This window comes from Calypte anna, chromosome 1, assembly GCF_003957555.1.
Source record: "Calypte anna isolate BGI_N300 chromosome 1, bCalAnn1_v1.p, whole genome shotgun sequence".
NCBI lineage: Eukaryota > Metazoa > Chordata > Aves > Apodiformes > Trochilidae > Calypte > Calypte anna.
The window spans coordinates 142,666,642-142,692,849 of record NC_044244.1 but is presented as its reverse complement, the minus strand read 5'-3'; the positions used below and the strand labels follow the sequence as shown (position 1 = coordinate 142,692,849).

Genomic DNA, 26,208 nt, shown 5'->3' with positions numbered 1-26,208 from the left:
GTATGTATGTGTGCCTGTGTCACAGATGTCTCAGTTGGCATCTCACCCAAATGCCCCTCATTTTCCACTGGAGTGGAACATCATGTCTTATTTTATACTTATCTTTTTCTGGGACAATAAATCCTGTCAAAATCACACAGGGGGGCAGCTGGGAGGAGTAATGTCTGAACTGCCACAGAGAGATTTCACAGCAATTTGTTGCCAAACCCCTCATCCCTTCTGCTGAGAGTCCTTTGCCTGAGAATAGAAAACGGATTTGAAGACAATCACAGATGGTAAAATCTTCACCCTTACTCAGAGGGCTTGGTGCAAAGCATGTCTATCATTTTAATCCTATTTATGTTGTTTCAAGGGGTCAGTTCAAAAATGGCATTTAAAGTGGTTGCTCTGACCTGTGTAATGGGGCCTGACCAAGACTGAAGGTGTGACCAAGACAAGTTCAGTCCCTCCTGAAGAGGAAACTGAGTCACTTTGTGTATATACCAGACACCAACGTGGCATTAGGAAAATGAATGCATCTAAGGATTAGACTGAAGTGCTGATGACCAGCCAGTGCTTTGAATGGACTTTGTCCCTTAGGACCCATGGCTGAGGTCTCCTGTGCTACTGATACCCACTGGGACTGCAGGGATGGGGTGTGTGCTGGAAATGTTCTGAAAAAGTCAAGGATTTGAATTAAAGATTCAGAAGGATAATAATTAAGCTTATAGGGGACAAGATGGTGGAATGATTAACCAAATATGTCCCTTCCCCCCAAGTTTTTTACTTTTCTTATTACAAAATATATTGCTGTTGAGAAATTCTACCTGGTAATTCACAGTACACAGTAAGGAATAAAATACAGATATTTTCCCCTATTTATTTTATGTGTATTATCCTTGAATGGTTTTACTCTATGGTATGTGGTATTTGTACTAATTGTGGAGAACATGTATTTATGTCTCTTCTAAAACAGAGCTATTTCTTTATAGACACCTACCTATATATGCACCCGGGTTGTTTTTTTTTAATCTCTGTTAGATTTTGAGGAAGTATAGCTTCTTTCTCAGATGAATTTTCCAAGATGGCCCAGCTCTATTGTGTTGTGGTTTTTTTGCTGTTTCTTTGTTTGTTTGTTTGTTTTTAGCTTTGTTTTCTTTCCCTTCTTACCCTTCCAGGGACAGATCAAGCTTGTTAACATAAGAAAAAAAAAAAAAAAGCTAGAAATACAAGAAAACTTAGAGTTGTTCCATAATACTGATTGCTCAGATTTGTTGCAGAACATATTGGCAAATTAAATCTCTCAATTTAGATGGTATGTGCTCTATTTGCCATCCAAAAATCTAATTTCAATGACAACTATCATATTCAGAACTGAACATATTCTTTCCCAAAACTTTTCTATAGTACTGTTTTCTGACAGCTCTTGGCAGATGGGAGAGCCTCTTTTTACTCAGAAAGGCTATTTAATTTCATCTGCACAATGATGAGGTTTCTGTTAGTTTGTCCTCTGTGTTCCTAGCTAAATTTTGAAACCACGCCTTCACCAAATTAACATAATAGTAGACAGTGATAATAAACTAGAACCATTCAACATTAATATGCCATTGCCATTCTCTTGTTAAGACTCTGTCAGCTCGGGCTAAACCCAATGATCCTCTATGAATGCAGTATGCCCACGAGCAATTCCTGAGTAAAGACAATGGGACAGCAAATTGAGACCTATGTGCTACTGTGAATTTTTTTTTTTGTGTGTGTGTGTGTGCCTGTACCTGTACAGAGCCCCTCTGAAGTCAGCAGGACTCTGAGCCTAGCTCAAAGCCTGCCTGAGCAGGGCTGACCGCAGGGCTCTGGCACTGATGAGATTTATACAGTGAAAGCTGTAGTAAGGACCAGGCACCTTCACAGACCCCTTGCTTTGGTGTCTGTTTACATGGATCTTGAAATTCCCTTTGTTTCCCTTTCCTGCAAGCTCCCTCTACTTCACAAATGAGTTTTGCTTGTGCTTTGGGTAGTCCCTTAAGACAGGTTTCACTGTGTAAGTTTCTGTGCACACACATGGGTTGTCTTCAGCTCTCACAATAAGCAGAGATCTTCTGTGCAGAGAGGCAACATTTTCAAAAAAGTACATTCCTTATCGTAACAAATAGAGAGCAGAAGACAATGTCCTTGCCCTCACTTTTTAATAGAAGGATATAACTATATAAGCTGAGATCCACATCAAGTACCAAATGAAACCCACCATCTCTGCTGGTTGAAACACAGCTCTCATTCTTTCATGTTTAATCACTTCGAATAACATTATTTTTAAACTTCAAGAAGGAATCTCTTGAAAGTCTGTGTTTGGTTTGTATCTATTTTTCCACAGATTCTTTGGCAGCTGATGGCTTGGTTTCATCATCTATAGAACTAAAACTTTATTCTAATGTTTTATTGGTTTTTGTCTTTGAATTATGGCGTGCAGAAGGACAGCCTTCATCTACTATGTTTTCAAAAAAAGAGATACTGTCTCTTTAGTTAAAGACAAGCATCAATATAATGTCTTACCGAATGCAAATGCAATAAGGAATAGCATATAGTTCTGGTTATGTTATATGACATTTGGCTTAGCGGTATTAACATATTGCACAAAATCTGAATTTTCCCTAATGCAGAAAATAGACAATAAAAGATACGGGAAATTTCTCTCTTTCATATGATCATAAAATAAATATTCTAATTTTTTTCTTTTTCTTCTCATCAGTCATTTTCAGAAATATTTTAGTATTATTCTTTGTTAAGCCAGCTCTTTATCATGTATGTATTAGGCATACAGTACAAGGAGAAATGGAACGAGATGGCAGTTGTAGCAGTGGCAAGATGCAAATTTATTCTGGAAAAAAAGTAATATGTGCACAATATCAAGCATGCTTAAATTTGTGCCAGGAAAACTTACGAATGAAGAATGGATGGAATGGAATTTTTGCATCATACATGATTACATGTTGCTTAACTTCATAGAAGAGTCTTTGTCTACTCCTGATGTCCCACGTGCCACCAAGAGAAGCTGCAAACCACACTGCTGGAATGAAAATGGCAACAGGTACTCCAGCAGTAGTCACCTCTGCAACATGACTCTTTGTTTCAAAAAATTAAAGAAATAGACCTCAAAAAGATGACAGAAAAAATTCACAGACCATTGAACTGCAGGCACTGACTCCAAGTGGGGAGAGGGCAAGGACTTTATTACATCATGTACTTGTGTAATAATGGAAAGTCTGTAATTGTTTTCTGCTTCGTTTTCCCCAAGTTTAATCTGGCTACTTTATCCATGTGGTGGTACTGTCACTGTTTTTCCTCATGTCTCTCTCATATAGTATGACACATGAGTGAGCACAGCCAAGCAGTGGAGGAGTCATGTTTTTCACTGACACCACTTGAAAACATTTTTATCAAAAAATAAGGGATGAAGGATGAAGAAGAGCAGGAGAGAAGAAAGAAAATGCCTTAAAGATAGCTCTCTACATTAATTCAGCATGAGGCAAAACAGAAATAATAACTCTTCCTCACGTGCCAATTCAGTTGGTACGAACCAGACTCGCTACTCTCTCGGTACAGTGCAAAAATAAACGACAGTGTATAATGGTGTGGAGAAAAAAAACGATGAAAAACATCATAGAAATGGATGTCAGATGGCCTTTGCACAGCAGAGGTAGATAAAGGTTATAACAAACTGTTTACTGACCATGTACGCTTACTAGAATTAAGAGGTCAGTTGAACAAGAGCTCACCTAAGTAAGAGCTTTCTCAGTAGCGCGACTCATCAGCTGTTGTACAGTACCAGAGCACTGCCCAGTTATTGCTCCATCACTTTCCAACAACATCTCTTTCCTTTCAAAAGTCTACATTCTACCATTAGTTAAGGCTTTTTCATTTGCATTTCTACATTTTCCCCCACTTTTTGCATCAGTTCAATATAATTAATACATGTGCCTCTAACAGAAAAGAAAATAACTAAAAAGCACCGTGTTTTATTGAACAAAATATAGCATGTGCAAGGAAGGGAAGGGAGGAATTATAGAAACAAACCAGTGCTGGAGAATTTTGCATTAGCTGGTGCTTTTTGTTGTTGTCATATTTGCACAGATCATTTTAGGCTCCTCAGTCCAGGTTGTAGCAAAACACTATCAAAACAAATACTCTTGCAAAATATTTGAGCTTTCGCAGCTTAACACGTGCACCTTGAACCGCTTAAGTAGTGTGATTATCTTCTTTTTTTTTCTCTCCAGAATTGAACAGACCATAAAGCGTATACAAAAATGCATTATGCACCAGTGATTAAATGTTCTTACAACATTTATCTTAATATTTATCAAGGGGTATTTCATAGCTAGAAAGTAGGTAACTACATTATATTTCCTAAGAGAACATTTCCTATAGTTTTCCTTCATCTCCCAGCTACACAGCAAACATCTCTAAAGTGCACTTCCTAAGTGTAGTTAGAGAATAGGAAGGAATGTAAAGTTTTTAAAAACAGCCCTTATTAACTTTTCCTTCCATTGATTCTACTGTAAACTCTAAAAAGCCTTTTTAAAAAACAAATTTTTCATACACTCAGCAGGTGAAATGTTCCCACAAAAAATAAAAGTAAACAAATTAAAAACCATCCCAAACAATGGAAAATCAGCAATCAGATTACAATCTTTTCTCTTGACTACTCATATCCTAGTATGTCTTGACTGGTTTTATTGCACATTTATGAAAACGCTTGTCCTGTATATTTAAAACAAAATATTTTCTTTATCTGTGCTAACACATTCTTGTGCACCCTTAGGAACTAGATTAGCTTTCAACAACATGCAGGTATTAGAAAAACAATAGAATCAAAACCAAAGAGATATTTTGTATTATAGATGCTCAAAGGCTTCTAGTGTAATCTTGCTGAGACAAAAAACTTGGATTTTGGAAGCTCTTTGCTCCCATTCCTTATGGAAAGCTGCTGGTTATGAGATAGCAGAAGAACTCAAAACGTAATTCACAATGAATGCCAATCCTTCACCTCCAATATGAAGGCTTCCCAACTACTCAACTTGCTGAGCATAACTGGTTTTACGTAGCATATCTAAAAAAAAAGGCTGCTCCTGTTCAACTGACCAGTGAGAAAGGACTGGACTTCTTCAAAACGGGTATTGGAGCAACAGTTTGTTATATATTTCTTTACATTTTTGAACTGTCCAATCCCACCTTGTAAGGAGAGCACTTGTTTGTTCGGCTAAAAGGAACCCCCTTCATGCTCCTTTTGGGTTTGCTCAGTCAACTGGTTTGTGCAACAGTGGCAGAGGCACACTGAAATAGTGTGCCCATTCATTGTGATTACACAGACAGAAGCAAATGTATGTTGTCTGTGACCGTAGATGGGAGGAGAAAGGAGATGAATGGTTCCCATGAGTAAGAGGACAGTTAGGTTTGCTTGGGGTTTTTTGTGGTTGCTCTTTTTTTTTTTTTCCTTTTTTTCCCCCTCCTTTTTTTTTTTTTTTTTTTTTTTTGTTAAATTTTATTCAGTTGCTCTTTTTTGTGTGTGGTTTTTTTTGTTATGTTTTTTGTTGTTTTTTGGCTTTTTTTTTTTTTTTTTTTTTTTTTTTTTTTGCTATGTCATGGAATCATAGCAGTCATTCCTCTAATAGAAACTGACAGGACATAAAAGACAGAACTATCAGATGAACACACACAATGACTAGAAATATATTGACAGAGAAAAGACTTAATTTAGCTTTGAGAAACCATCCCAAAAATAAAATCCTGTATTAACAAGTGCAAAAAACAAACAAAAAAGAAACTCCAAACATTAAAACACAGTGTATAAAATGGTGTGAGAAATTTAAGTCACCATACAGCCTTTTAGTCAATAAAAAGCTGTGTTCATGTGTCCTCGTTGTTTGGGTAGTGGCCCATTCTTTTCATTTTACCCAAAAGGTCATTGAAGAAGAGATCTGAGGGTAAAGCACTCAGTCCTTGCTATTGACTGTAGTCATTTGGGCCTGTTGTGTTTCTATCATGTAAGATGAATCCTTTCTTTTATTCCTCATTGGCTGAATTATCTTCCAAAGTTGTTATGCTTCCAAAGCCCAGTCCTGTTGAGTTCTGTGCTGCTGAGACTGTAAGTACTGTATGTAAGAGAATTAATACAAGAACACACAGTTTAAGTCTGCTGTTACACAGTCTTGATGCTGATGAAACTGTGAGCGATGTCCTGTGACACATTGTTGAGCCACTTGTTTTTTTAGTCCCTTTGGATTGATGATCTGATAAAAGTCCCCATCTGACATCACAGCATTCTGGTTCTGCATTGGTTGGATAGTTTTCATAGAGCCCTGTAGGGTAAACAGAGGAAAAAAATAAACATCAAGCACAAAACTATCTGCAGAGGGTCCTAGGTTAAAAAAAAAAAAAGTTGATAGTTTAGTCTAAGCTACCAAATCCAGATCTTTGTGTTAGTCTGAGGCACCCAAAGCATTTGCATTTTGTATAATTGGAATTGTTGGAGGGATATTGATGAGAGGGATATTAAACTTGATGATCTCAGAGGTCCCTCCCAACCCAGCTGATTCTATGATTCTATGATTCTATATGTGTCATCTAAAAAAAAAACCAAAAAACAAAACAATGATCTTTGAATAATAAAGATATATGAACTCTTCCTTTTTGGACAGTAAAAATTAATGATGAAATAGCAACAGATTAAACTGGACATTTCCACAAAATGTGAAAGGATATTGAAATTGTTCCTCAGTGTATAAGTACATCCTGCAATGTCACTTTCCATGAAAAGACAGACATTAAATAATATAAATTATATACTGACAGTATTGATAACATTTTCAAACCAATATAGATCCAACAGCTTCATAGGAACAGTTTCCAAACCCAGCTGTTCAGAGTCTACTTGTTTACTCTATCCCAGATGAGTTCAAAATATCATACAATAATTGGATTTATCGATATTTCTCAATATACATGTGAGTTATTTTTGTATTTAGACCTTTACTGAGTTACGCAGCCTGATCTGATTAATAATTTTTGAACAGGTAGAGCAATGTTGTCTTTTACAAAACACACAATTTCTATTTTTGTCTTGAAGCAACTTTTCAAAGATAAAGTAATGAGAACAGTTTGTTTGATTTTCTATAAAAGTGAGATTTAGTCTGCAGCAAATCAGGCCATTTTTGCACCAGGACAGGTTAGATACTTAGAGTACAGACACTTGAAAACTATTTCTTCTCTAACAGACCATCACTGAATGGACTTCATGGTTTTTTTTTATAAAATTCTGCTGAACTGTGGAACTAGTGGACAGTTTTTTATTGAAAGTACAATAAAGATATCTTATTGTCAACAACGTATGCAACAAACCAGGCAGAAAGGGACCTGGGAGTCTGGATTGACAGGAAGCTGAACATGAGCCAGCAGTGTGCCCAGGTGGCCAAGAAGGCCAATGGCATCCTGGCCTGTATCAGGAACAGCGTGGCCAAGCAGGTCCAGGGAAGGGATTCTGCCCCTGTACTCAGCGCTGGTGAGGCCACAGCTTGAGTCCTGTGTCCAGTTCTGGGCCCCTCAGTTCAGGAAGGATATTGAGGTGCTGGAGCAGGTCCAAAGGAGGGCAACTAGGCTGGTGAAGGGATTCAGCACAAGTCCTGTGAGGAAGGGTTGAGGGAGCTGGAGGTGTTCAGTCTGGAGAAGAGGAGGCTCAGGGGAGACCTCATCACTCTCTACAACTCCCTGAAAGGGGGGGGTAGCCGGGGGGGGGGTTCGGTCTCTTCTCCCAGGAGCTCCCAGTAAGACAAGAGGGCAGGGACTAAAGCTCTGCCAAGGGAGGTTTAGGCTAGATATTAGAAAAAAAATCTTTACAGAGAGGTTGATCAAGCATTGGAATGGGATGCCCAGGGAGGTAGTGGGTACTCCATCCCTGGAGGTTTTTAAGAAGAGACTCAATGCCATGGTCTGGTAACCACAGTGGTAGTGAATCAAGGGTTGGACTTGATGATCTTAGAGGTCCTTTCCTACCCAGATCATTCTCTGATTCTGTATTTTCTGAGGCCCATCTTTTGGTGTTTGTGTGCATAACTGTGTTTTTAAACATGCTAACATACAGGAAGTGCCTCCCAAAGCAGGTAATTACATGATCTGTTCTGTGACTGCAGTAGCTCAAACTATTGGTGGTAATTGAAGACGCACAGAGAATGCTTAATGTTTGGATTCCACTGAGGCTTGTTTACTATTCAAACTGTATTTCCTGCCTTGTTATAGGAAAACCCAGACTTACTTTGAAATCAAAGCCTATGTATACAAGTTGGCAATCAAAGGGTATTTAAATAGGGCACTTTTGCACTTACTGAATTATAAATAAATTGAAGGCAACTCCACATTCAGAGCTACATTTAAGATGTGTCTTAATGCAAAATTACATTTCCTCTTTATTTCAGTTCAGCAATTGAATTTAGGTTTTGAATTTGCAGTTATGCATTTAATAATGAATTAAATACAGAACTGCTATTCATACGACAGTTGCAAAACATTTAGATAAATTCAGACAGTTTTTACACTGAGGTAATGCAACTTCACAATTGTGCTTCACCACATACTCTTTTGTAGTTATGATTATCAGTTTTGGCCCCTTGGATTTAATCAGTCGGTCTGTTCAGTCACATAATTATATACCCGTGACTTACAGAAACTCTGGAAAGCTGGATATATCAGCCTTGGAAAACCATGGAGAAAAGAAATCTATGACGTTCTCTTTGGAAAATATTTTATATGAACAAGCAGTTTGAGATAAGGAACAGAAAGGATGCTTCTGCCCACCAAGCTGCCAAGGTTTCCCTCTTCCTCTTCTGCCTTTGTGGTTCTGTTTTCAGATTACTGTATTACCAGGATGCTCAGTGTTTATATATTTCACCAACAGGAATTTTGGTCCATCTGGAGATTCTTGGACCTTGTTCTTAATCAATATTCTAGAATTTTCCAGGATACGTTTTTGGTATCAAACTGTTCTCCAGTCATGCTATCACTCACAAAGGTCACACAAAACCTATTGCTTTGCTTTGTAACCAGATTTTTTTTTTTTAAATGCACAGATAACATATTGATGATCAGCACAGCAGTTATATCTGTAGGGAGTGTGAGTTACTAATGCTGATGCAAGGATTCAGGTTAGTCATTTGACTGATATGTTACTAGAGACATGACTGTAGATAAATCCCATGTATCCTGCTCAGCTGAATCATGCTGACCGAAAAGACCGAAAGAAAAAGGGGTGACAGCATGAGCATTATATTCACAGCTTTGGAGAAAAACCAGCAAACTGCAAATATTTTCTTATACAAGAATTAAGAACACAAAGACTGTCTATAGATACATGGTCTGCTCACCAGCTAACTCAGAGAATGCTGTGCTTTTTGCCTGAGCACTTGCATTTTTTTTCAGGGGAACCAGCATGTAAAAGAGATGGGTACATTTCCACCCATTGCCCCAAAACTGTCAGGATATGTCATGCTTGTAGCTGGATTTGTATCTCTAGCAGCTGGTCTTGCTTACCCCTCTTCTTGGTTTCTTTGCTAAAGAAAGAGCTATGAAGCCACAGTATTCTTCATCTTCCAGTCAGTATCAAAGGAAAATGATCTGTTTGATGTATTTTTTGTCATTGGATAAATATTTTGGAAAGCCACAGGAAAAAAAAAATCTTTTGGTATGATATTTTCGGTATGATATGAGGTTTTGTCCTCATTTTCTTTCTGTGCAACTCTAAACTGTTGTCCTCTCTAACATAGATTTCTGCTTGAGAGGCATACCAGGCTTCTTGTGCTTGAAGAAAAGCTCATCAAGTAGAAGAAGAAACCAGGTAAGCGGATGTAGGATACCAGAAGTGCTGAATGCTCCATTTTATTGTGAAGCACAAAGTAAATAAATTCTGCTGAGAGTGATCCATCCAGCAGTGACATCATTGTATTGGTGAAGCCAAGACTCTGCAGGACATTTGTCTTTCTGAAGCATTTTTTCTGAGATTTCAATATTAACATTTTCCAACTACAGAAGGCAAGAGAACACATTAGATATTTTATCACTCTGCTTGCTCACATCTGATATGGAAGCCAGTTCTCTTCGATCTTATCCAGATGGCCCTCTGAATTTCTAAATTGCTGTGTCTGTGACACATTATGATGCTTCTGTTTAGCCATGTATTTTATACCCTTCATATTATAAAAAGTAATAAAATTAAATGTAGAAGAAGGCTTAAGCAAATTATTCTTTAGTCAGATTGTTTTTTAACTGTTGAATAAGGTTGTTAAGCTCTTTTGAAGAGGTTAATTTCCATTTCCAATTGTTGGATAAGACCTTTGTACTTTAAATTCATTTTATCATTATATGTTGGTGACCATTACAGATAGATGCCTCTGTCTATGGGTCCACATTCAAGAAAAATTGTGTTTCTTCACTATGCTCAGTTTGTTGTTTTTTTCTCTAAAATATGGACAGGACCAATTTCTTCCTGCTGTTGTAGTTCATTGTTATCCCTGTAAAACTGACTGAGCTGCTGCAGATCAGAAGAATAAGCAAATGGGTGACTCTCAAGGCTATGCAATAAACCTTTTGAGCTGTACCATGTTGAGATACAAGGTCAGATAACTTGCTTCTAGAAAGGTTTGCTCTAGGTTTGCTTCTATTATGCACAATTCTTGGACAAAAGGCTTTACTACTTTGGTATGATAGGAAAGGATCATAAATACCTGAATAGAGGGTTGCCATATAAAGTTCAGGGATTTCAATAGATTAATTACCTAGGTTGTTTTTACAGGACAAGAATTTTTGAAGCTAATAAACATATTATGATAGAATGCCACTGTACTCAAAACGACTAGCTATTTAGTTGACAGAATCTGCTGTAAAACCATGTCAGATTTTCCTTGTAAGAATACCCATTGCTAGTAACGATTTAAACCATGCTTGTCAAACATTAATGGGATTTGTCCTGCTGTATATGCTAGCTTAATATTTTAATATTTTAGGACCTACTAAGAGGTGTAGGCAGGAGGCAAATGACATTATTGTGAGTTATTTTTAGAATAGGAATTTGGATCAAGTATTTTTTTTTTTTTCGAGTTTGCCAAGAACAGCATAAACCACATTGAATTTAGAGATTTTCCTCTTCTTGAAGAGTTCTCCAAAGAAAAGATAGATTGTGATGTATTTTACATATTATATTTTCTCAAGAAAAATGCTTTTCAAATTGCACAGAAAACAGGGCATCTGTTTTGAAACAGGCATTCTATAGCTTAAACCTGCTGTTGAAACCCAGACACAGATTTGCCCCTTGAGAATAAGCTGTAATTAGAAGAATTATTCCTCAGCCCTTTGCTGAAACTTGTTAGTCAAAAACTAATTCTGTAGACTGGTGAAATTCTTTATAATAATTTTCACTTTGTTCTTAGAAATATTACTGTGTGCTATGGAGCAGGACTGTCAGTTTCCTTTCTGGTGAATACTCTAAAGAAGGAGGATTTTCAGAGGACGTGCTACTTTGCATGGATCACATAAGCATATGTTAGTGATAATTTTCAAAAATTAGTAGCTGGGAGAATAGTCACACTATGATTATCAGGCAAAGGAGGTGTTACTTTGGAAGTATGGAATTATGAGCCTAAATTAATATGAACTAGTTAGTATTAGCCATAAATTAGTATGAACTGAATGAAAACATATAAGTGATTCAAGGCACCTGAAGCACTTGTGCTCTCACCTCTTCTCTCCCCTTACTTTTTCCTTCTGCACTGGAAGGTATCTGAAGTCTGTTCAGCACTGAAGAGCAGACAAATTTGATCCTCCCCTTGCTGGCAGCAGACATGTTTGGGTGATGCTGCTCTTATGAAATACCAAAGGATGCAATGCTTTTTTTTTTTTGAAGAAGCTAATGAACACATCTCTGAGTTATTGCTGCTTACTGCATCCCTTTCCTTTCCTGCAAAGATGTACTCAACTGCTCCATCATATTCCACGATATCCATTGTACAAGTAAATAGTGTTAATACATGGCTGGGATTTCCTGCTTGATATTTGCTGATGTTATGCCACAAGGCACAAAAAGACCATAAATGCTGGTCAATAAAAATAAAGTCCAACAAAGGTAGGCCAAATTCTGTGCCTTCAGGTGGTCCAGACTTGACATATGGAGGGCAGTTGTGGGGCTCTACTCCATGGTGAGAATAAGCTATGACCCTATCAACAAATAGTTTGGGGCAAAAGAAGGTTTCTACAATGAAATAGCTGTTGCTGAGTATCTCATGTCAACCCTGAATGCATCTGAGGACTTTTTACCACTCACTAGTTGCACTCTGATTCTACTAAATGTGCATTAGTAGCTGGGACATGCTAGGTATAGTAGAACATCTCCTAGTTTAATCCCCAGAAACCCAGTTTGTATCCTCCAAGAACTCTCACAAGTCCAAGTCAAACAGCAAAGACTGTGAACAGGTTTGTTTCAAAAGCAGACTCCTGGACTAGGTTACTAATGTGGGTGCAACTGCAGCATTGCCAGTAAGTCCTGTCTGCTCAGGGAAGGGCTATGTGTGCAGTGCAGAGGTAATGTCTTCTCCCTTCTCTTTGGGCGTCTCTGCTGCTCATTTGGTAGAAACTAAGATCTCACGTTTTCTCTCCTGAACAAACTGAATGGACAGTTTTGGCTGTGAAGAAAACTTCCATGGCCTCCACATCCTCTGTCTATCTCCACTGGGAGACTGCAGTGAGCCAAACAGAAGCAGTTTAGGGGCTAGACCAGTCCCCAGGCCAGCTGCTGAGCCGTAGTACTTTGAAAGGCACAGGAAAAGCAGGAGTTGTGAAGTATTTCCAGTCTCTTCCCAGTGCTCTGTACCTAAACTCATACAACTTTCAGCTCTCTTTTCACACTCAAAGAGCACGTGTGAAGGGAATCTTCCTCATCTTTCATTCACACTGGGGAAAAAAAAGGGAAAGATGACTACATCCATGACACAAAACACTCCCATTGCTATGCACACTGTTTTCATAAGTCACAATTAAAAATCTTGACCTGGAACATTGCATAGGATACATTAATTGTACTCTGTAATGTATCTTATACAATATTATTATGTCCCTTAAATATGATTTGGCTTTGCACAGGAAATATTAGATATCTGAGCTGCAAAACAAAACATTAGATTAAACCACTGGAAACTTCAATCATACAGGTATAAACTACAAAGATCTAAACTGAAAGCAACCATTTAATGTTAATGAATATGAAAAACGATATGGTCCCAAAGAGTGCCTGGTGGAAAGATTTTCTTTCTGGTTGTGACTTCTGTTTCCAAGAAGAAAGGGGGAAGAGGGAAAAAAAGACTTCTTTCTAGCTAACCACATGTTTCCATAATCAGAACCATACTTGATTCTGACTGTTCTGAAAGTACCCAAGTACTATCTTTTGCACTGTGGTTGTCTACAAAGTACTACAAAAAAGTGTCAGTGATGCACAGCTAATGTAGCATCCCCTCTTCTCTTCTGCTTTCATGGGAGATAATCAAGTAAGATATTCTCAGTTTAGAATACTTGCTCCATATTATAATCTACAACTTCTTTTATTTTTTAATTTGACAGTATCCGAGGACTGGGACATACACTACCACTATGAATGATTCTTAGCCATAATTATGGCTCCAGCTTGCCTCCCTCTAATGACTCTACACATAGCAATTTTTATTTTTAAGCATTTTAAAATGAACCTATTCAGAAATTCTAAGATAACAATGCAAAATTTCTTGTGGAAAAAATAGCCAGTCCTGTGATATATTCTCATCACACGGAACTCCCAAGGAAGGATAAAAAAGTTCTTAGTTTTTTTCAGCCTCCAGTGCTTCTTTTTCTTACAGCCTTCAACTTCAAGAAAAATCCTGTCCAGAGAGGGAAAAAAAATAAAAATTACATGGGTTCTCAGGCTGCTGCTAGTGCTGCCATGCTCCCACTTCCAGCAGGTGTCCCTGCACTTCTGCTGGATGCTGTGGTGGGACGTGGATGATTTGGGGAGGTGGCAGCTCAGTAATGACATGGCAGTTGCCCATATACTGGGGAGGTGAAGCCTGACCAGTCCCTTATCTGGCTGCAGCTTGGAAATTACATGTGATGTTTATATCTGCATCCTGCTCTCTGTGCTGCAGTCAACTTCAAATAAAAACAGCTATCAACAGGGCACCTTTTCCAGTTAGTTACATTCCATGGTGTATTAAAATGCTTTATAGAAATCAATCCTCTATCTTTCCATTAACCTAAATCTCTGCAGGACCCTGTGGAAGTTGTCTGTTACCATGGAGAGGAGGAAAGGAAGATCTTATTATAAAACTAGTGCTTCTAAAATATTATTAAAGAAAAAAAAATCACCAATTCTTGCCATTTCTCAGAGATAAATCATCCTATAAGCAGAGGAGCTTCTTTTTTTCTTCTCTCCAGACAATATTTTATAATTAAAGATGTATCTTAACTAGTCTAGAAAAAATATACTAACATAACCAATTCAATACCTGCTGGATTTCTTTGAAAGTGTAAGTCAAAATATAAAAAATAAGCAAAACAAAAAAGAAAGACCTGTAGCATTTCTACCCATGAGGTAATACCAAAATCAGGAGCAATGGAAATATTCAAACCTCACTTTTTTTTTTTGCTAATGAATTTCACCCATCCAAGGAAAAACAGGATCAGTAACCAGGAATCCCAGAAGTGCAGCAGGAGAAAAGGTTCTTCAAGAGTTGGGACACCTGCTTTTAGTTGCTTTTCTGCAAAACAATTTCAAGTTAGCTGTCAAGGAGACAGCTGAAGTAGAGTATTTTGTCTGCTGTTGAATTCACTGTTCTTTGAATGAAATCATTCAGGTTTTGTTGAACCGCATAGAAGTGTAAATCCTTATCTGCACAGCAATTAGTCTAACTTCTCGTTTTTCAGTGGCAGAAAATGCTCTTACAGTGACTTACTGATAAATAAGAGGGTGGCAACAGATCTATATTCCAGACAAAGTTTGCATTCCAGCCTTGTTTCTCTCTTCTCTTGCACACAACTGCCCTATTTCAGCTTGCTGACTCCCAAGGGTCCATGAATACAAGCTCTGCTTTTCCAGTGCTGAGGGTTTTGACTCGAATGGATATAAACTTCAACCAAATGTCAGTTAGTGAACTCCTGAGCTGAGACTGGGGTTTGATTTTAAGTGTTTTCAATAATAACTTTGTGACTAACATTGGCTACAACAAATAAGAGGGCAGCCCATGTTAGTGGGTTGCAGAGAGCTAGTCAGCTCACTGGGTGAAGATGCCAACTTAGGCTTGAATTAAATAGCTTCCAGCACTACTGAGTACACCAGATCCTCAGCGAAACTACTGAGAGCTTAGTCACAGAATTTATGTGTAGATACCACATGACTAATTTCCTGCAATAAAATGAGTTTAATCGTCCCCTCAGTCTGCTTTTGTTCCGGTTTGGGCCAGGATAAAGGTAATTTTCTATCTTGTACTTTTGCTTTCAGCTAAGTCTCCTGTAAGTACCTGCACTTGCTGAAATTAACAGCAAGTATGTCAGTGTCTGCTTGTAAGACTGATAACACTCAATGTTTATAGTTACAGCTAGAGACTGGTATGCAGAGCCAAGAATACTGCTCAGCTCTGAGGAACATTTTGCCCTCCGGAAGGAGAAAAGGAGTAAAAAGGTCCCACCTGCAGCCCTCCTTTGGGGAGGAACGGACAAGATAGATGCCAAAATTGACCAGAGTATTCCATCCCATACACATCATACTCAGTATAAATTTGAGGGATCACGAGGGTCAAACCCCTTCCTGCTTTCCCTTCTCCTGTTCCTGTTTGCTTCAGCATCCTGGGAGGATTCTGTCTGCTTGTCTGCCTGTGGTTCTGATCCATGCCAGCCTGAATCTGTGTGTTCCTGCCTCCAGCTCCCGACTGCTGCTGACTCCAGAAGTCCAGCCTGGACTTTCCCAGGGCTGCCCTGCAGCCTCAGTGGTGATGTGAGAGTTACTGGGGGAGGAGGAACGTGGTATCAATTTTCCTGTATATTGGTATACATTTAGTAATTTTTCCTATTTATCATTACTGTTTTATTAAAGTTGTGTAGTTTAGTTTCCCACCCATAACTCTCTCTCCCTTATTGTCTCTCCTTTCTCTATCAGGGAGGAGAGGGGGATTAATAGAGACATCTGTTATTCAGTTTAATTGCCGGGCCAGTGTTAAACCCTGACAGATTTTCATCCCACACTCAGAGGTAGCAACTGACATATATATATAAATATATATATTTATATATATATATTTATATATATAAATTTATATATATAAATATATATAAAACTGACATATATATATAAATACTTTGTGTATTTTAGGAATGAATTTGAACTTGGAGATATCCTAGGAAAATGGAGAGGTGAATATCTACGTCCTATGAGATTTTATGAAATAAATATTAGGGTAGTTTTATTGATGTTCATTCTTTGCTATTATGTATGCCTGCAAGCGTATACATTCATGTATATATATTCACACGTATATATTTTGCTTAGATGTTGTAAATGAAAATGTCCTATGTCTCTCACTTCAGATTTTACTCTCCTATCTTAAACTGGAAAACAAAACTAATTTGCTAGCTGTGTGTGCACATTGGAAGGCTATTAATATTTACAAAATGACTGAAGTGTAGTGCTAAACACTATTATCTTATTGATGACTACCAAACTATAACTCGGTTTACAAATCATTATATTTTCTTTTGCATATGGGTGGGTGTTGTTTGATTGGGTGGAATAGGTTTAATCTTCAAGAAGAACACCTTGCTACCAGAACTGCCCAGAGTCCAAACACAGCATATAAAGTGAACTGAGTTGTCATACACATTATGCCTGTCTCTTTGATGATATAGAGCATTTATGAAGCTCTACATTATACTCTGGTTTGAACTAGCTCACCTTGGGCAACTCATTTAGAATCAGCCTTTCCAGTGCAGCCCTAAGTTAAAATGGAGACTGTCTAATTTCAGGTATTTGGACCAGGCTATCAAATGACCTAAGTATTGAAATATAATTTTACTGAGTTAGTGGTAATAAGTTTACTAAATATCTTCAAAATTCTTGGATGATATTCCAGGCACTGGAAATCTGCAAAGGATGTTGATATAAGCTGAATTTCTGTGAGGATAACACTCAGCTACTCTTAAAAAAGCTGTCTGAGGCCCCTGAAATATACCAGACGTATTTCTTGCCTACCATGTCCTCATTGGATCATTCTGGGATTATGTTCGTAGGAAAATGGCTCCTTACATAAGGAACCAAACCATTTAATCAGCTGGTCCTTATCAGATGAACAAAACTGAATATACTAAAAACTGATCTAATTTTCCTTTTTTTTCATGAATATTGTATGACACAGAGCCTCCATTCTACACATACTGGATGACATGGAGCAACAGAAATCATCCATCAAAATATTAAGCATTAAAAACAACCAGAACAAATTTCTTCTCATAATTTTGTTTTGTAAAGTTAATGACTGTGGCAAGCTGTAGCATAAATATGCATTAATAAATCTGGGCTCAAAGCCTAGCAACTCTGGGAAATCTTTGCAATGAGGAATACCTCCAGGCTCTCACAGTTAGAGCTCATGGAAGAAGCATTAGCCACATTCTCCTTAGCATCTAGACTTATGAAAACAGGTGAAATTAGCTTTTCTATACTGTACCTGTACAGATGAAACTTGATAGTCCTCCATAGATGACATCATCATTGTCTGGTAATATAAAGGGACACCTCGTCTGAACCTCCAAACAGTATTGCTTGCAAGGAATTCTGTTGCTGCAGTGAAACTGTGTGACTTCAAAATACTGGGAACAGAGCCAGGCTTTGTAGACAGTCTGGAAAAAAAGAAGAATCAGAAGTACAGATGGATGACAATAGCACTGTCATTGTTAGAAGAACACACTGTATTACACACCTACATTAATGCTACTTCTGAAACCAAATTTTGAGAGCATATCACCTGGGTAAATCATATTCTTAACTTTTGTTGATCCTCCCACTTCAGAAATGAAAACTTCAGCCAAGTAACTTAAATGCAACAGTTAGTCAGGACTAGGCTTATGCTATAATTTTATTTTAGTTTGCAAACAGGTATGTCTTTTAGCTGTGCCATTCCACTGGACATATGCATATATGCTACATGCCTCTCTCCCGTACCTTATCATATACAGAGATCTTCACCTCACCTGAATCTGGTCTGGGAAAAACCTATAAAAGTAAATGCAAGAAAGAGTTTAAAATGTGTCTCAGGATGGCTGCTTCTATATCATCTGGAGCTAAGATAACAGGTTGCAATAGATGGTGCTGCTTCCCTTCAAATAAAACCTTACCCAGTCTACAGCATTAAAACACATCAGGGTTCCTGAACAGTGACAGCTGTAGACCAGGGGATAAATCTGCAACAGTGAGGATCAATGGCTACATTTTGAAGCTAAAAAGAATAAAGGTGCTGTCATCTGATGCTGCCCAGCCATGGCTGCAGAACCTGTGATTAGTACAATTATTACCATCATTTAAATAGAAAATTAAAATTGAGATGTTGCTTTTACTTTATTTTGACAATTCTTTTCTGAGTACTAGACCAGGTTCCTCCAAGTCCTGTCCATTCTGGTCTTGAATGCTTCCAGGGAAGAGGCAGCCACAACTTCCCTGGGCAACCTCTTACACTGTCTCAACAACTTCACCCTAAAAATTTCTTTCTAATACCTAATCTAAATCTACCCTCTTCCAGTTTATACCATTACCCTTTGCCTGTTCACTACATGCTCTTGTAAAAAGTCTCTCCCCAGTTTTTACCTAGTAAGTGAAACCTCCAGGGAATCATAGAATCATAGAATCATAGAATTAGCCGGGTTGGAAGGGACCTCAGAGATCATCTAGTCCAACCCTTGACCCACCGGAGCAGTTGCTAGACCATGGCACTGAGTGCCACATCCAGACTTTTTTTAAATGTCTCCAGGGACGGAGAATCTACCACCTCACCGGGCAGTCCATTCCATAGCCTGATCACCCTCTCCGTGAAGAAATTCTTTCTAATATCTAACCTAAACCTCCCCTGGCACAACTTAAGACTGTGTCCTCTTGTCTTGTTGATGGTCGTCTGTGAAAAGAGTCCAGTTCCCACCTCGCTACAGCCTCCTTTCAGGTAGTTGTAGACAGCAATGAGGTCTCCCCTGAGCCTCCTCTTCTTCAGGCTGAACAGCCCCAGCTCTCTCAGCCTCTCCTCATAGGGCCTGTGCTCGAGTCCCTTCACCAGCCTGGTTGCCCTCCTTTGGACCTGTTCCAGGACCTCTACATCCTTCTTAAACTGAGGGGCCCAGAACTGGACACAGTACTCGAGGTGTGGCCTAACCAGTGCTGAGTACAGGGGAAGAATCACCTGAAGGTCTTAAGCCCTTCCATTTTTTGAGGTCTTTTTCAGGCCTGAGAACTGGCATGAAAGAGCCTGAGCAATTAGAGGACTGAACATCATGGAAAAGCATGAGTTTTATATTTGAGGACTTACAGTGCAGATGAGGTGGAATCTAGAGTCATGTGTGAGTAAGGAAAAAAAAAAGGGTCAAAGCCAGATTTGAGCACTAGAAAGGTTTACCCATAGCTGTTAGCCCACTGCCTCCATAGCTTTGGCCTTTGGTTAATTCATAGATTTCTAAAGAGTACTCATCCATCATCTGGGAAAAGATCTATTTGAAGCACTGCAGCTAGTAAGCAGCTTTGATATGGCCATGCTGCTTTTCAGGGTGAAAGGAAGAAAAGGTAAATATCCATAGAGGAACAGTGCTGGGCTAGCTGGTAGGCTGGAGAGTAATTTGTCTCAACTCTTAACAGTACAGATGTGCTTTAACTGCCCATTTTCCAACAAATAAGCTATTCTACCATTCTTGGACAACTTAGAATTTCTAGATTTACAGAGAAATCTTCATTTCATGCCTAAAGATGTGCTACCCCAGAGACAGTGCAGAAGTGTATGAAATGAACTCATATTCTCACTGAGCATCAGCCTTTGCATCAGACTCAACTGAGCAAGTGGACCCAGAGCAGTCCATCTTTGTTTCATTGGTAGTAAAATGTAACTTCATTAGCTTAAATATCAGAAGCTCATGATTTGGAATTAAAATGAACAGAAGTTTATTAAAATTTTCCTAATAGTGAAGCAGATATAATGGTCTTTGACTAGTCAGTATTCCTTCTTGCATCCTAGAAAAGGGATGGGAAGGAATTCTGCTCTATCCTCTTGCAAATCCCAGATGCTTATTTCCAGAGTCTTATAACAAAGCCTGAAACTATTAATCTCAATATATTTTGGCTTGTATTTTGAGTATGGCATGCACTTCACAAGCTATTCTTTGATAACATGATATCTTTCCTTTTTTTCATGATATCTTTCCTTTTTTTTAAAGGACATCAATGGCTAAGCCCCAAGATTTATAACCACAATAAATGCTCCTCTTAAAAATTATTGCATGTAGAACATTTTAAAGTATGAATTGCATTCTATTGGTATTTTTCTGTATCATTTTCAATGTATCAACTGAAAATGAGTATTACTCATCTGAATGGAGACAACATGTAACATATGCTAAGGTTTTCATGTCTTGAAATGGTGCAACTATCTTTCCTCTTTCTGAAATACAAAATGTATTATATTTTGAGGGCAGTTTTCTTTACCTTTCTTTCTGCTGTTCCTGTAATTACCCATTGCTTCTGGCTGGCTTTCTTTTCCCCCCTCCCACCCCTGCCAGCCTCTCATTTCACATCTGTTCTGAATTGTATGGTATCAACTGCTGAAGCTATCCACTGAATGGATCCCTGGGTATTTGGGAAAAACAAAGGGAAGACTCCCATATTTTCTTTTTAAAAACTAAAGTTAGGCTATCTTTTCATCAAAAGAGTAAAATATTCCTGCCATTTTTTTCACATCAATATTTCATCCTTGCAACCTGGCAACCTAGTAAAACAATACATTCTCCTCTCAAACATTAGCAGAATATTCCCTTTCTTTCTCACACAAGCTATGGCACAATGTGAAAAACAAATATCTCTCATTTCTGGAATATTTATCTACAATACAAATTAACTGCAAGTACAGGAAATCCCCAAAGAGGCTTCAGCATTAGGGGTCATGCACAAAAGTTGTAGAAGATTTAATTATTTAGTTTGAGGACATTGGTGCAATTCTTTCTCTGTCTTCCTGTGTTGGCATAATCTCTGTCAAAATACAGCCTTCCCTCTTAAGTAGGTATTATTGCTCCAAGTCAAAAAGAAAAAAAAACAAAAAAAACAAAATAAAACATCCTAAAATCTTGAATGATAGCACCTCTCATAATCAACCTGTTAGCTACTACCTACCACACAAAAAAGGTCACATCTTCACATTTAAGCATCAACAATTTTTATGTGTTTGTGGTCATATGGGAAAAAAGGCAGTCTGGCTTATAAAGTCCAGAAAATGTTCAGAATTGAGCAAAGTGCTTCTCCTAAATTTCCAAAACCCATCCCTCTTTTCTAACATCTGAAGCTTAAAATGCTGTATTTCAAATGATAGCTGATATGAGTTTCTCCAAAAAGGAAAATTCATAAAAAGTGGGAACGAATGAAAAAAATCATAAATGCACATTTTAATGCATTTTTTTTCCTTATCTGCCATATGTTTTCTGTTTTCTATTTCAGGATGGCATGTCTTTACTCCAATTCTAAGTGATATTATGACACTATTCTGACTGCATCTTCCATTCCACTGTCTGCACTTATATTGGGTTTTCTCTGAAGGAAGAGGAAAGATGGAAAGTGGATATGACAAGAAGATCATGTTTGAAAAAGCCAGAGGCAGGGGAAGTTCTCCAGATTTTCCACTAAGTAAAGATTTCTAGAGCAAAATTACTGCTCCTTCAAAACATGCACTTTCTCAAGGTTCAAGTTATTAAAACAAATGGCTTTGATTACATTCCAAGGAAAGCAAAGAAAGACTATGACAGTGTTAGAGGGGGCTTTTTTTAATATCCTCAATTATAGAAAACAAACCCAAAACTAGCTAACCAAGTGAAGTGAATGAAGGGAACTAAACAGACTTAAAAGATTGGAAATATATATACATCATAGAGAAAATACACAGCTATCAACAGTTTTTTAAGAAACAAGAGGAAATCTAGATGTTTTTACATAAAATGAGAACTTCAGAAAACAAAAGAATCTATTTTACTAATATATATTTTGTGAATTTAACTAAAGCCACCAAAAACAAACACAAAACTAATACTCAGCACAGACTTTGGATTTCTTAAATTTATTATTTCTGATACATATGATTTTGTATATATGCTGCCTCTATATAATACAGAAAAAAATTAAAACGGACTTGTATTTTCGTCTGGCTTGGGAGATGATGAAAACCTTTGAAAAACCACAGTTGTTAATACAAATCTGACATACTGATGTCAAGTACAGAAAAACCCCATGGCTTTCTGTTGTGGTTTTTTTTCATTCTTTTTTTCAGCAAAGGAAAGAATTGGATTATTGATGTATCATGGCAACAGCATACAGACAGTAATTGTACATATCTAGAGATGTCATCTTTTTATCATCGGTAGAACTGCAGGCACTTTATATATGGAAAAGATACAATCCTGGCTATTAGGCAAAACAGTACACTGGAAAGATAGTATCACATAAGAATAAGGTTGTTTTTCATGTACAGATGCATAACTACAAAATAACAGAAGGGTTTAATAGCAATTTTTCTCACCTAAATAAATTAATACTACATTGAAAAATCACATTCATGTAACAATGCTGGCCTTCTATAACTAACAATCATCATAAAAATCTTGGTATTCATGAAGTATTAATAATATAATGATAAAATATATTATTATTTAGGCAGATTGATTAATCATTAGGAATTAATTTTATTTTTTCTGTACAAGTTTCGAGCCAATGTCTGGAAACAGAAAAAGTTTTATAACTTCAGTGACCAAGCACCCGTCACAAATAACCAGGTGCTGCCATTCAAGGAGTTAACACTTCACAAAAAAAACCCCAAATAACCAGATATTACACTGCTTGTCCCACAGCCTGTGCAGTATCACCAGTAGATCAGTGCACAGCCCTGGTCATCACACCAACTGATTTGCAATTGTCTGTGCAATTGCAAAAAATTAATTAAATTATATAACCAGTATTTGTTAAGACTGAAAAAACTGCAGGAAGATAAAATTGTATTCATTCATATATGCCCACAGACTCTCTCCCTTTCCCTCTCTTATTCACACACACTCATACATGAACAATACTTATGATTCTAAATAACCCTATTTTGGTCAAAACAGCTTGAATTGTAACCTGAATCACCTGAGTCAAACTCTATGTATCAGGAGAGCAGAACGGAAAAGCTCAATCAGTTGTGTTCTCTAGAGCTGCCAATTCATCACATTTATCTAGAGATTGATTCAGTTCTCTTCTGCCCCTTCCCCCCAATATCGTTTCTGACTGCTGTTGCCATCATACTTCTTAATGGATGGTGAGTAATATCCAGGAAGTATTTTATCTGTTTTCCACTGGAAAGTTGTTTTTGTTGGTTTTTTTTCCCCCACTCACCAAAGAAAAAATTGATGTTACTGGCTGGGTTGTCAAAATAATAATACAGAATGGAACCTAGAAATTATCACATGGAGCTCTTACTCTGTAGGTGTGGAGAATGGTGGAGGAAAAGGAAGAGGTAAGGGAGAAGTCATGACAGAAAGGCTCTGAAAATAGTGAACTGCTTTGCACTGATGTTTTACAACTATATTCATTCCTCAGTACGAACATGAAGTCTTCAGAGAACAGCTCAATTAGTTCACTTACTGAAATGGAAGGGGCCCCTTATGAACTTTTGAGGTAGCCTGTTCACTGACATTGTCAACCATGTCAGGAAATTATACCTTATTGGCATTAAGGAATTAATAATATTGCCTTGAGACAGTGAGATATGACTCCAGTTCAGCTTCTTCCAAAGCTTGTGAGTGTTCTGAGATAAATTCTGCAACCTTTATTTATACTGAGGAGTAACTCAGGCCATGACTGATTAATCAATTGATTTTTCCAAGAATATTCACGGAATACCTTATTTTGTAAGCTGAGATGCAGAAACGACATTCATTAAAATACAAATAAAAAAACCCAAACCAAACCAAAAACCAAACATCAAACTGAAACAAACAAAAAAAAACCCCATGCAGAATTCATTTTAAAAGATACAACTCTGGATTGCAGAATAATGATGCAGCCTTCGAGTATCTGCTGTGCTCTACACAAGTGGTTCCCAGTCCACTCTCACTCATTGACAATGGCGAATGAGCTCTGTGTGGACAGCAAAATCCTTCTTGTCCCAGCCTCAGCTTTAGCATATGATTTCCTGTAGCCAAAATTAACCTTTAAGATTCTAGTATGCAACATACTGCCTATATGCAATGGGTGATGTCACTTTCACGTGTTTAAAATCTGCTGATTCATAGTGTTGTGAACTATTTAAAGGCACTGTATTTGAAGTTAGAGCACGTTAAAATCCTTTTTATTTTTGAGTCTATGTGTATTGTTTCTATTGTGTAGTATTCTGTGACATTGCCACAAGGTTCTGTTCCAAGATTTCCATCTCAATCTTTCTATGAAACACTTTTAAAGTATCTACTTCAGCCTGACTTCATTTATTTAATTTTAATTGGTTTTATACCCCACAACCTTAAACGATAGGGTCACCAGGTATACTCAGGAGTTTAATAAAGCAGTAGTTCTCTTCATGAGCTGAGAAGTTGTCAGTAACACAGTTGAAAAAAAGCTACTGGTAAAGGCCAGAAAACCTTGTAAGCCTTTACTTACCCAAATAATGACATCAACTCAGAACTGTACCTGAAGACTGGCCAGGCAAAGATGAATATATTGAATAATATACTCAGGAAGTAAGGGAACAAGATCTCTGTGTAATTATGGGGTTCACGCCAGTAATGAAATACCTCAGAAGAGCACGCTTATTTATAACATTCATTTTAAATCTTAAACATGATGTACAGCAGAGAGGTAATAGCTACTGTCCCCTACCAACTAACACATGGTCTGTGCAGCACAGATTCTAAAAGGCTTTTTGTATTTGTATCAGCAGGGTATTATGCGTTTGAGTGACAGTGCATCTCCTTTCAGAAGCACTTGGATCACTTGTGGTGTCTGCTTTGTGCATCAGGACCTGAGCTATCATGTTGTACAAGCAGAGATGTCTTTTAGATAGTTTACAAGTGTATTTTATATAGACTACAGAACCAAAATATAGATGGGTAACTGGTACACAATCTGATTAAGTCTGACAAGAGCAGTGTTACAAACATGAACTCCCCTGGGAACTTTGTCAGTTTTGAGTAGTAAGAACTTCTGGCTTCTGGAAAACTGTACTTTCCATGTGCACTTTGGAATAAAAAAATGGCTATTACAGAGAGCTTTCTGCACATGAGAGCTGCGGGACTGCTGGTGGCATTTTTCTTTTGCCAGTCTTTGTTCCCAGTCCCATTCTGAGATCAGAGCATCCTCAGGGTAGGGCTGGCTAAGTACATGAATAGTGCAGAAATAGACTGGATAGGATGGATCAATCCTCCATAGGACGTCCTTGTCTGTGGTACCATCAGGTGATTAAATGTCCTTCATTATATGCAGTAGAAACACAACTAAACAGCAGCTTTCAAATCTGTGGGTTGCTGAAAATCAGATATTTCACAGGAACAGGCTTGCAATGGACAAAAGTTGTTCTTTTTTTTTAGAAAGTTCCCATTTTCATTTTATTTCAACACTATTAAAATGAAACTAGTTTTGACCGGGGAAATATTTCCAATAAAGTTTAAAAATTTTCTCCATAAATAACCTACTGTCATTCACTTTATACAGCCAAACATTGTTTATAAAACATTAATTTAAATACACATCACACTCTTTTGTATTTTAGTGTATTCATATTGACTCAAAGATAATCTCCTTTTTGAAAAAAAGAAAGAAGTGGCTTTGTGCATGCACAACCACACCTTTTTTTTTTCCCTGCCGAATTCTAATTTACTTATTTTTTTTTTAATCTGACCCAGAGTGAACAGAAATTAACAGTTTGAGCTTTCTAC

At 37.6% G+C, this 26,208-nt stretch overlaps 1 protein-coding gene across 1 annotated transcript in view; it reads right to left on the bottom strand.

Annotated features, from left to right (window-relative positions):
- Window positions 1-6,033: 6,033 nt before the first annotated feature.
- Window positions 6,034-26,208, bottom strand: part of FAM155A (family with sequence similarity 155 member A) — a 452,025-nt gene continuing 431,850 nt past the window's right edge. The window contains 2 exon segments of the mRNA XM_030469503.1: window positions 6,034-6,329; window positions 17,745-17,916. Of these exon segments, the coding sequence (XP_030325363.1) occupies window positions 6,034-6,329; window positions 17,745-17,916 (468 nt within the window).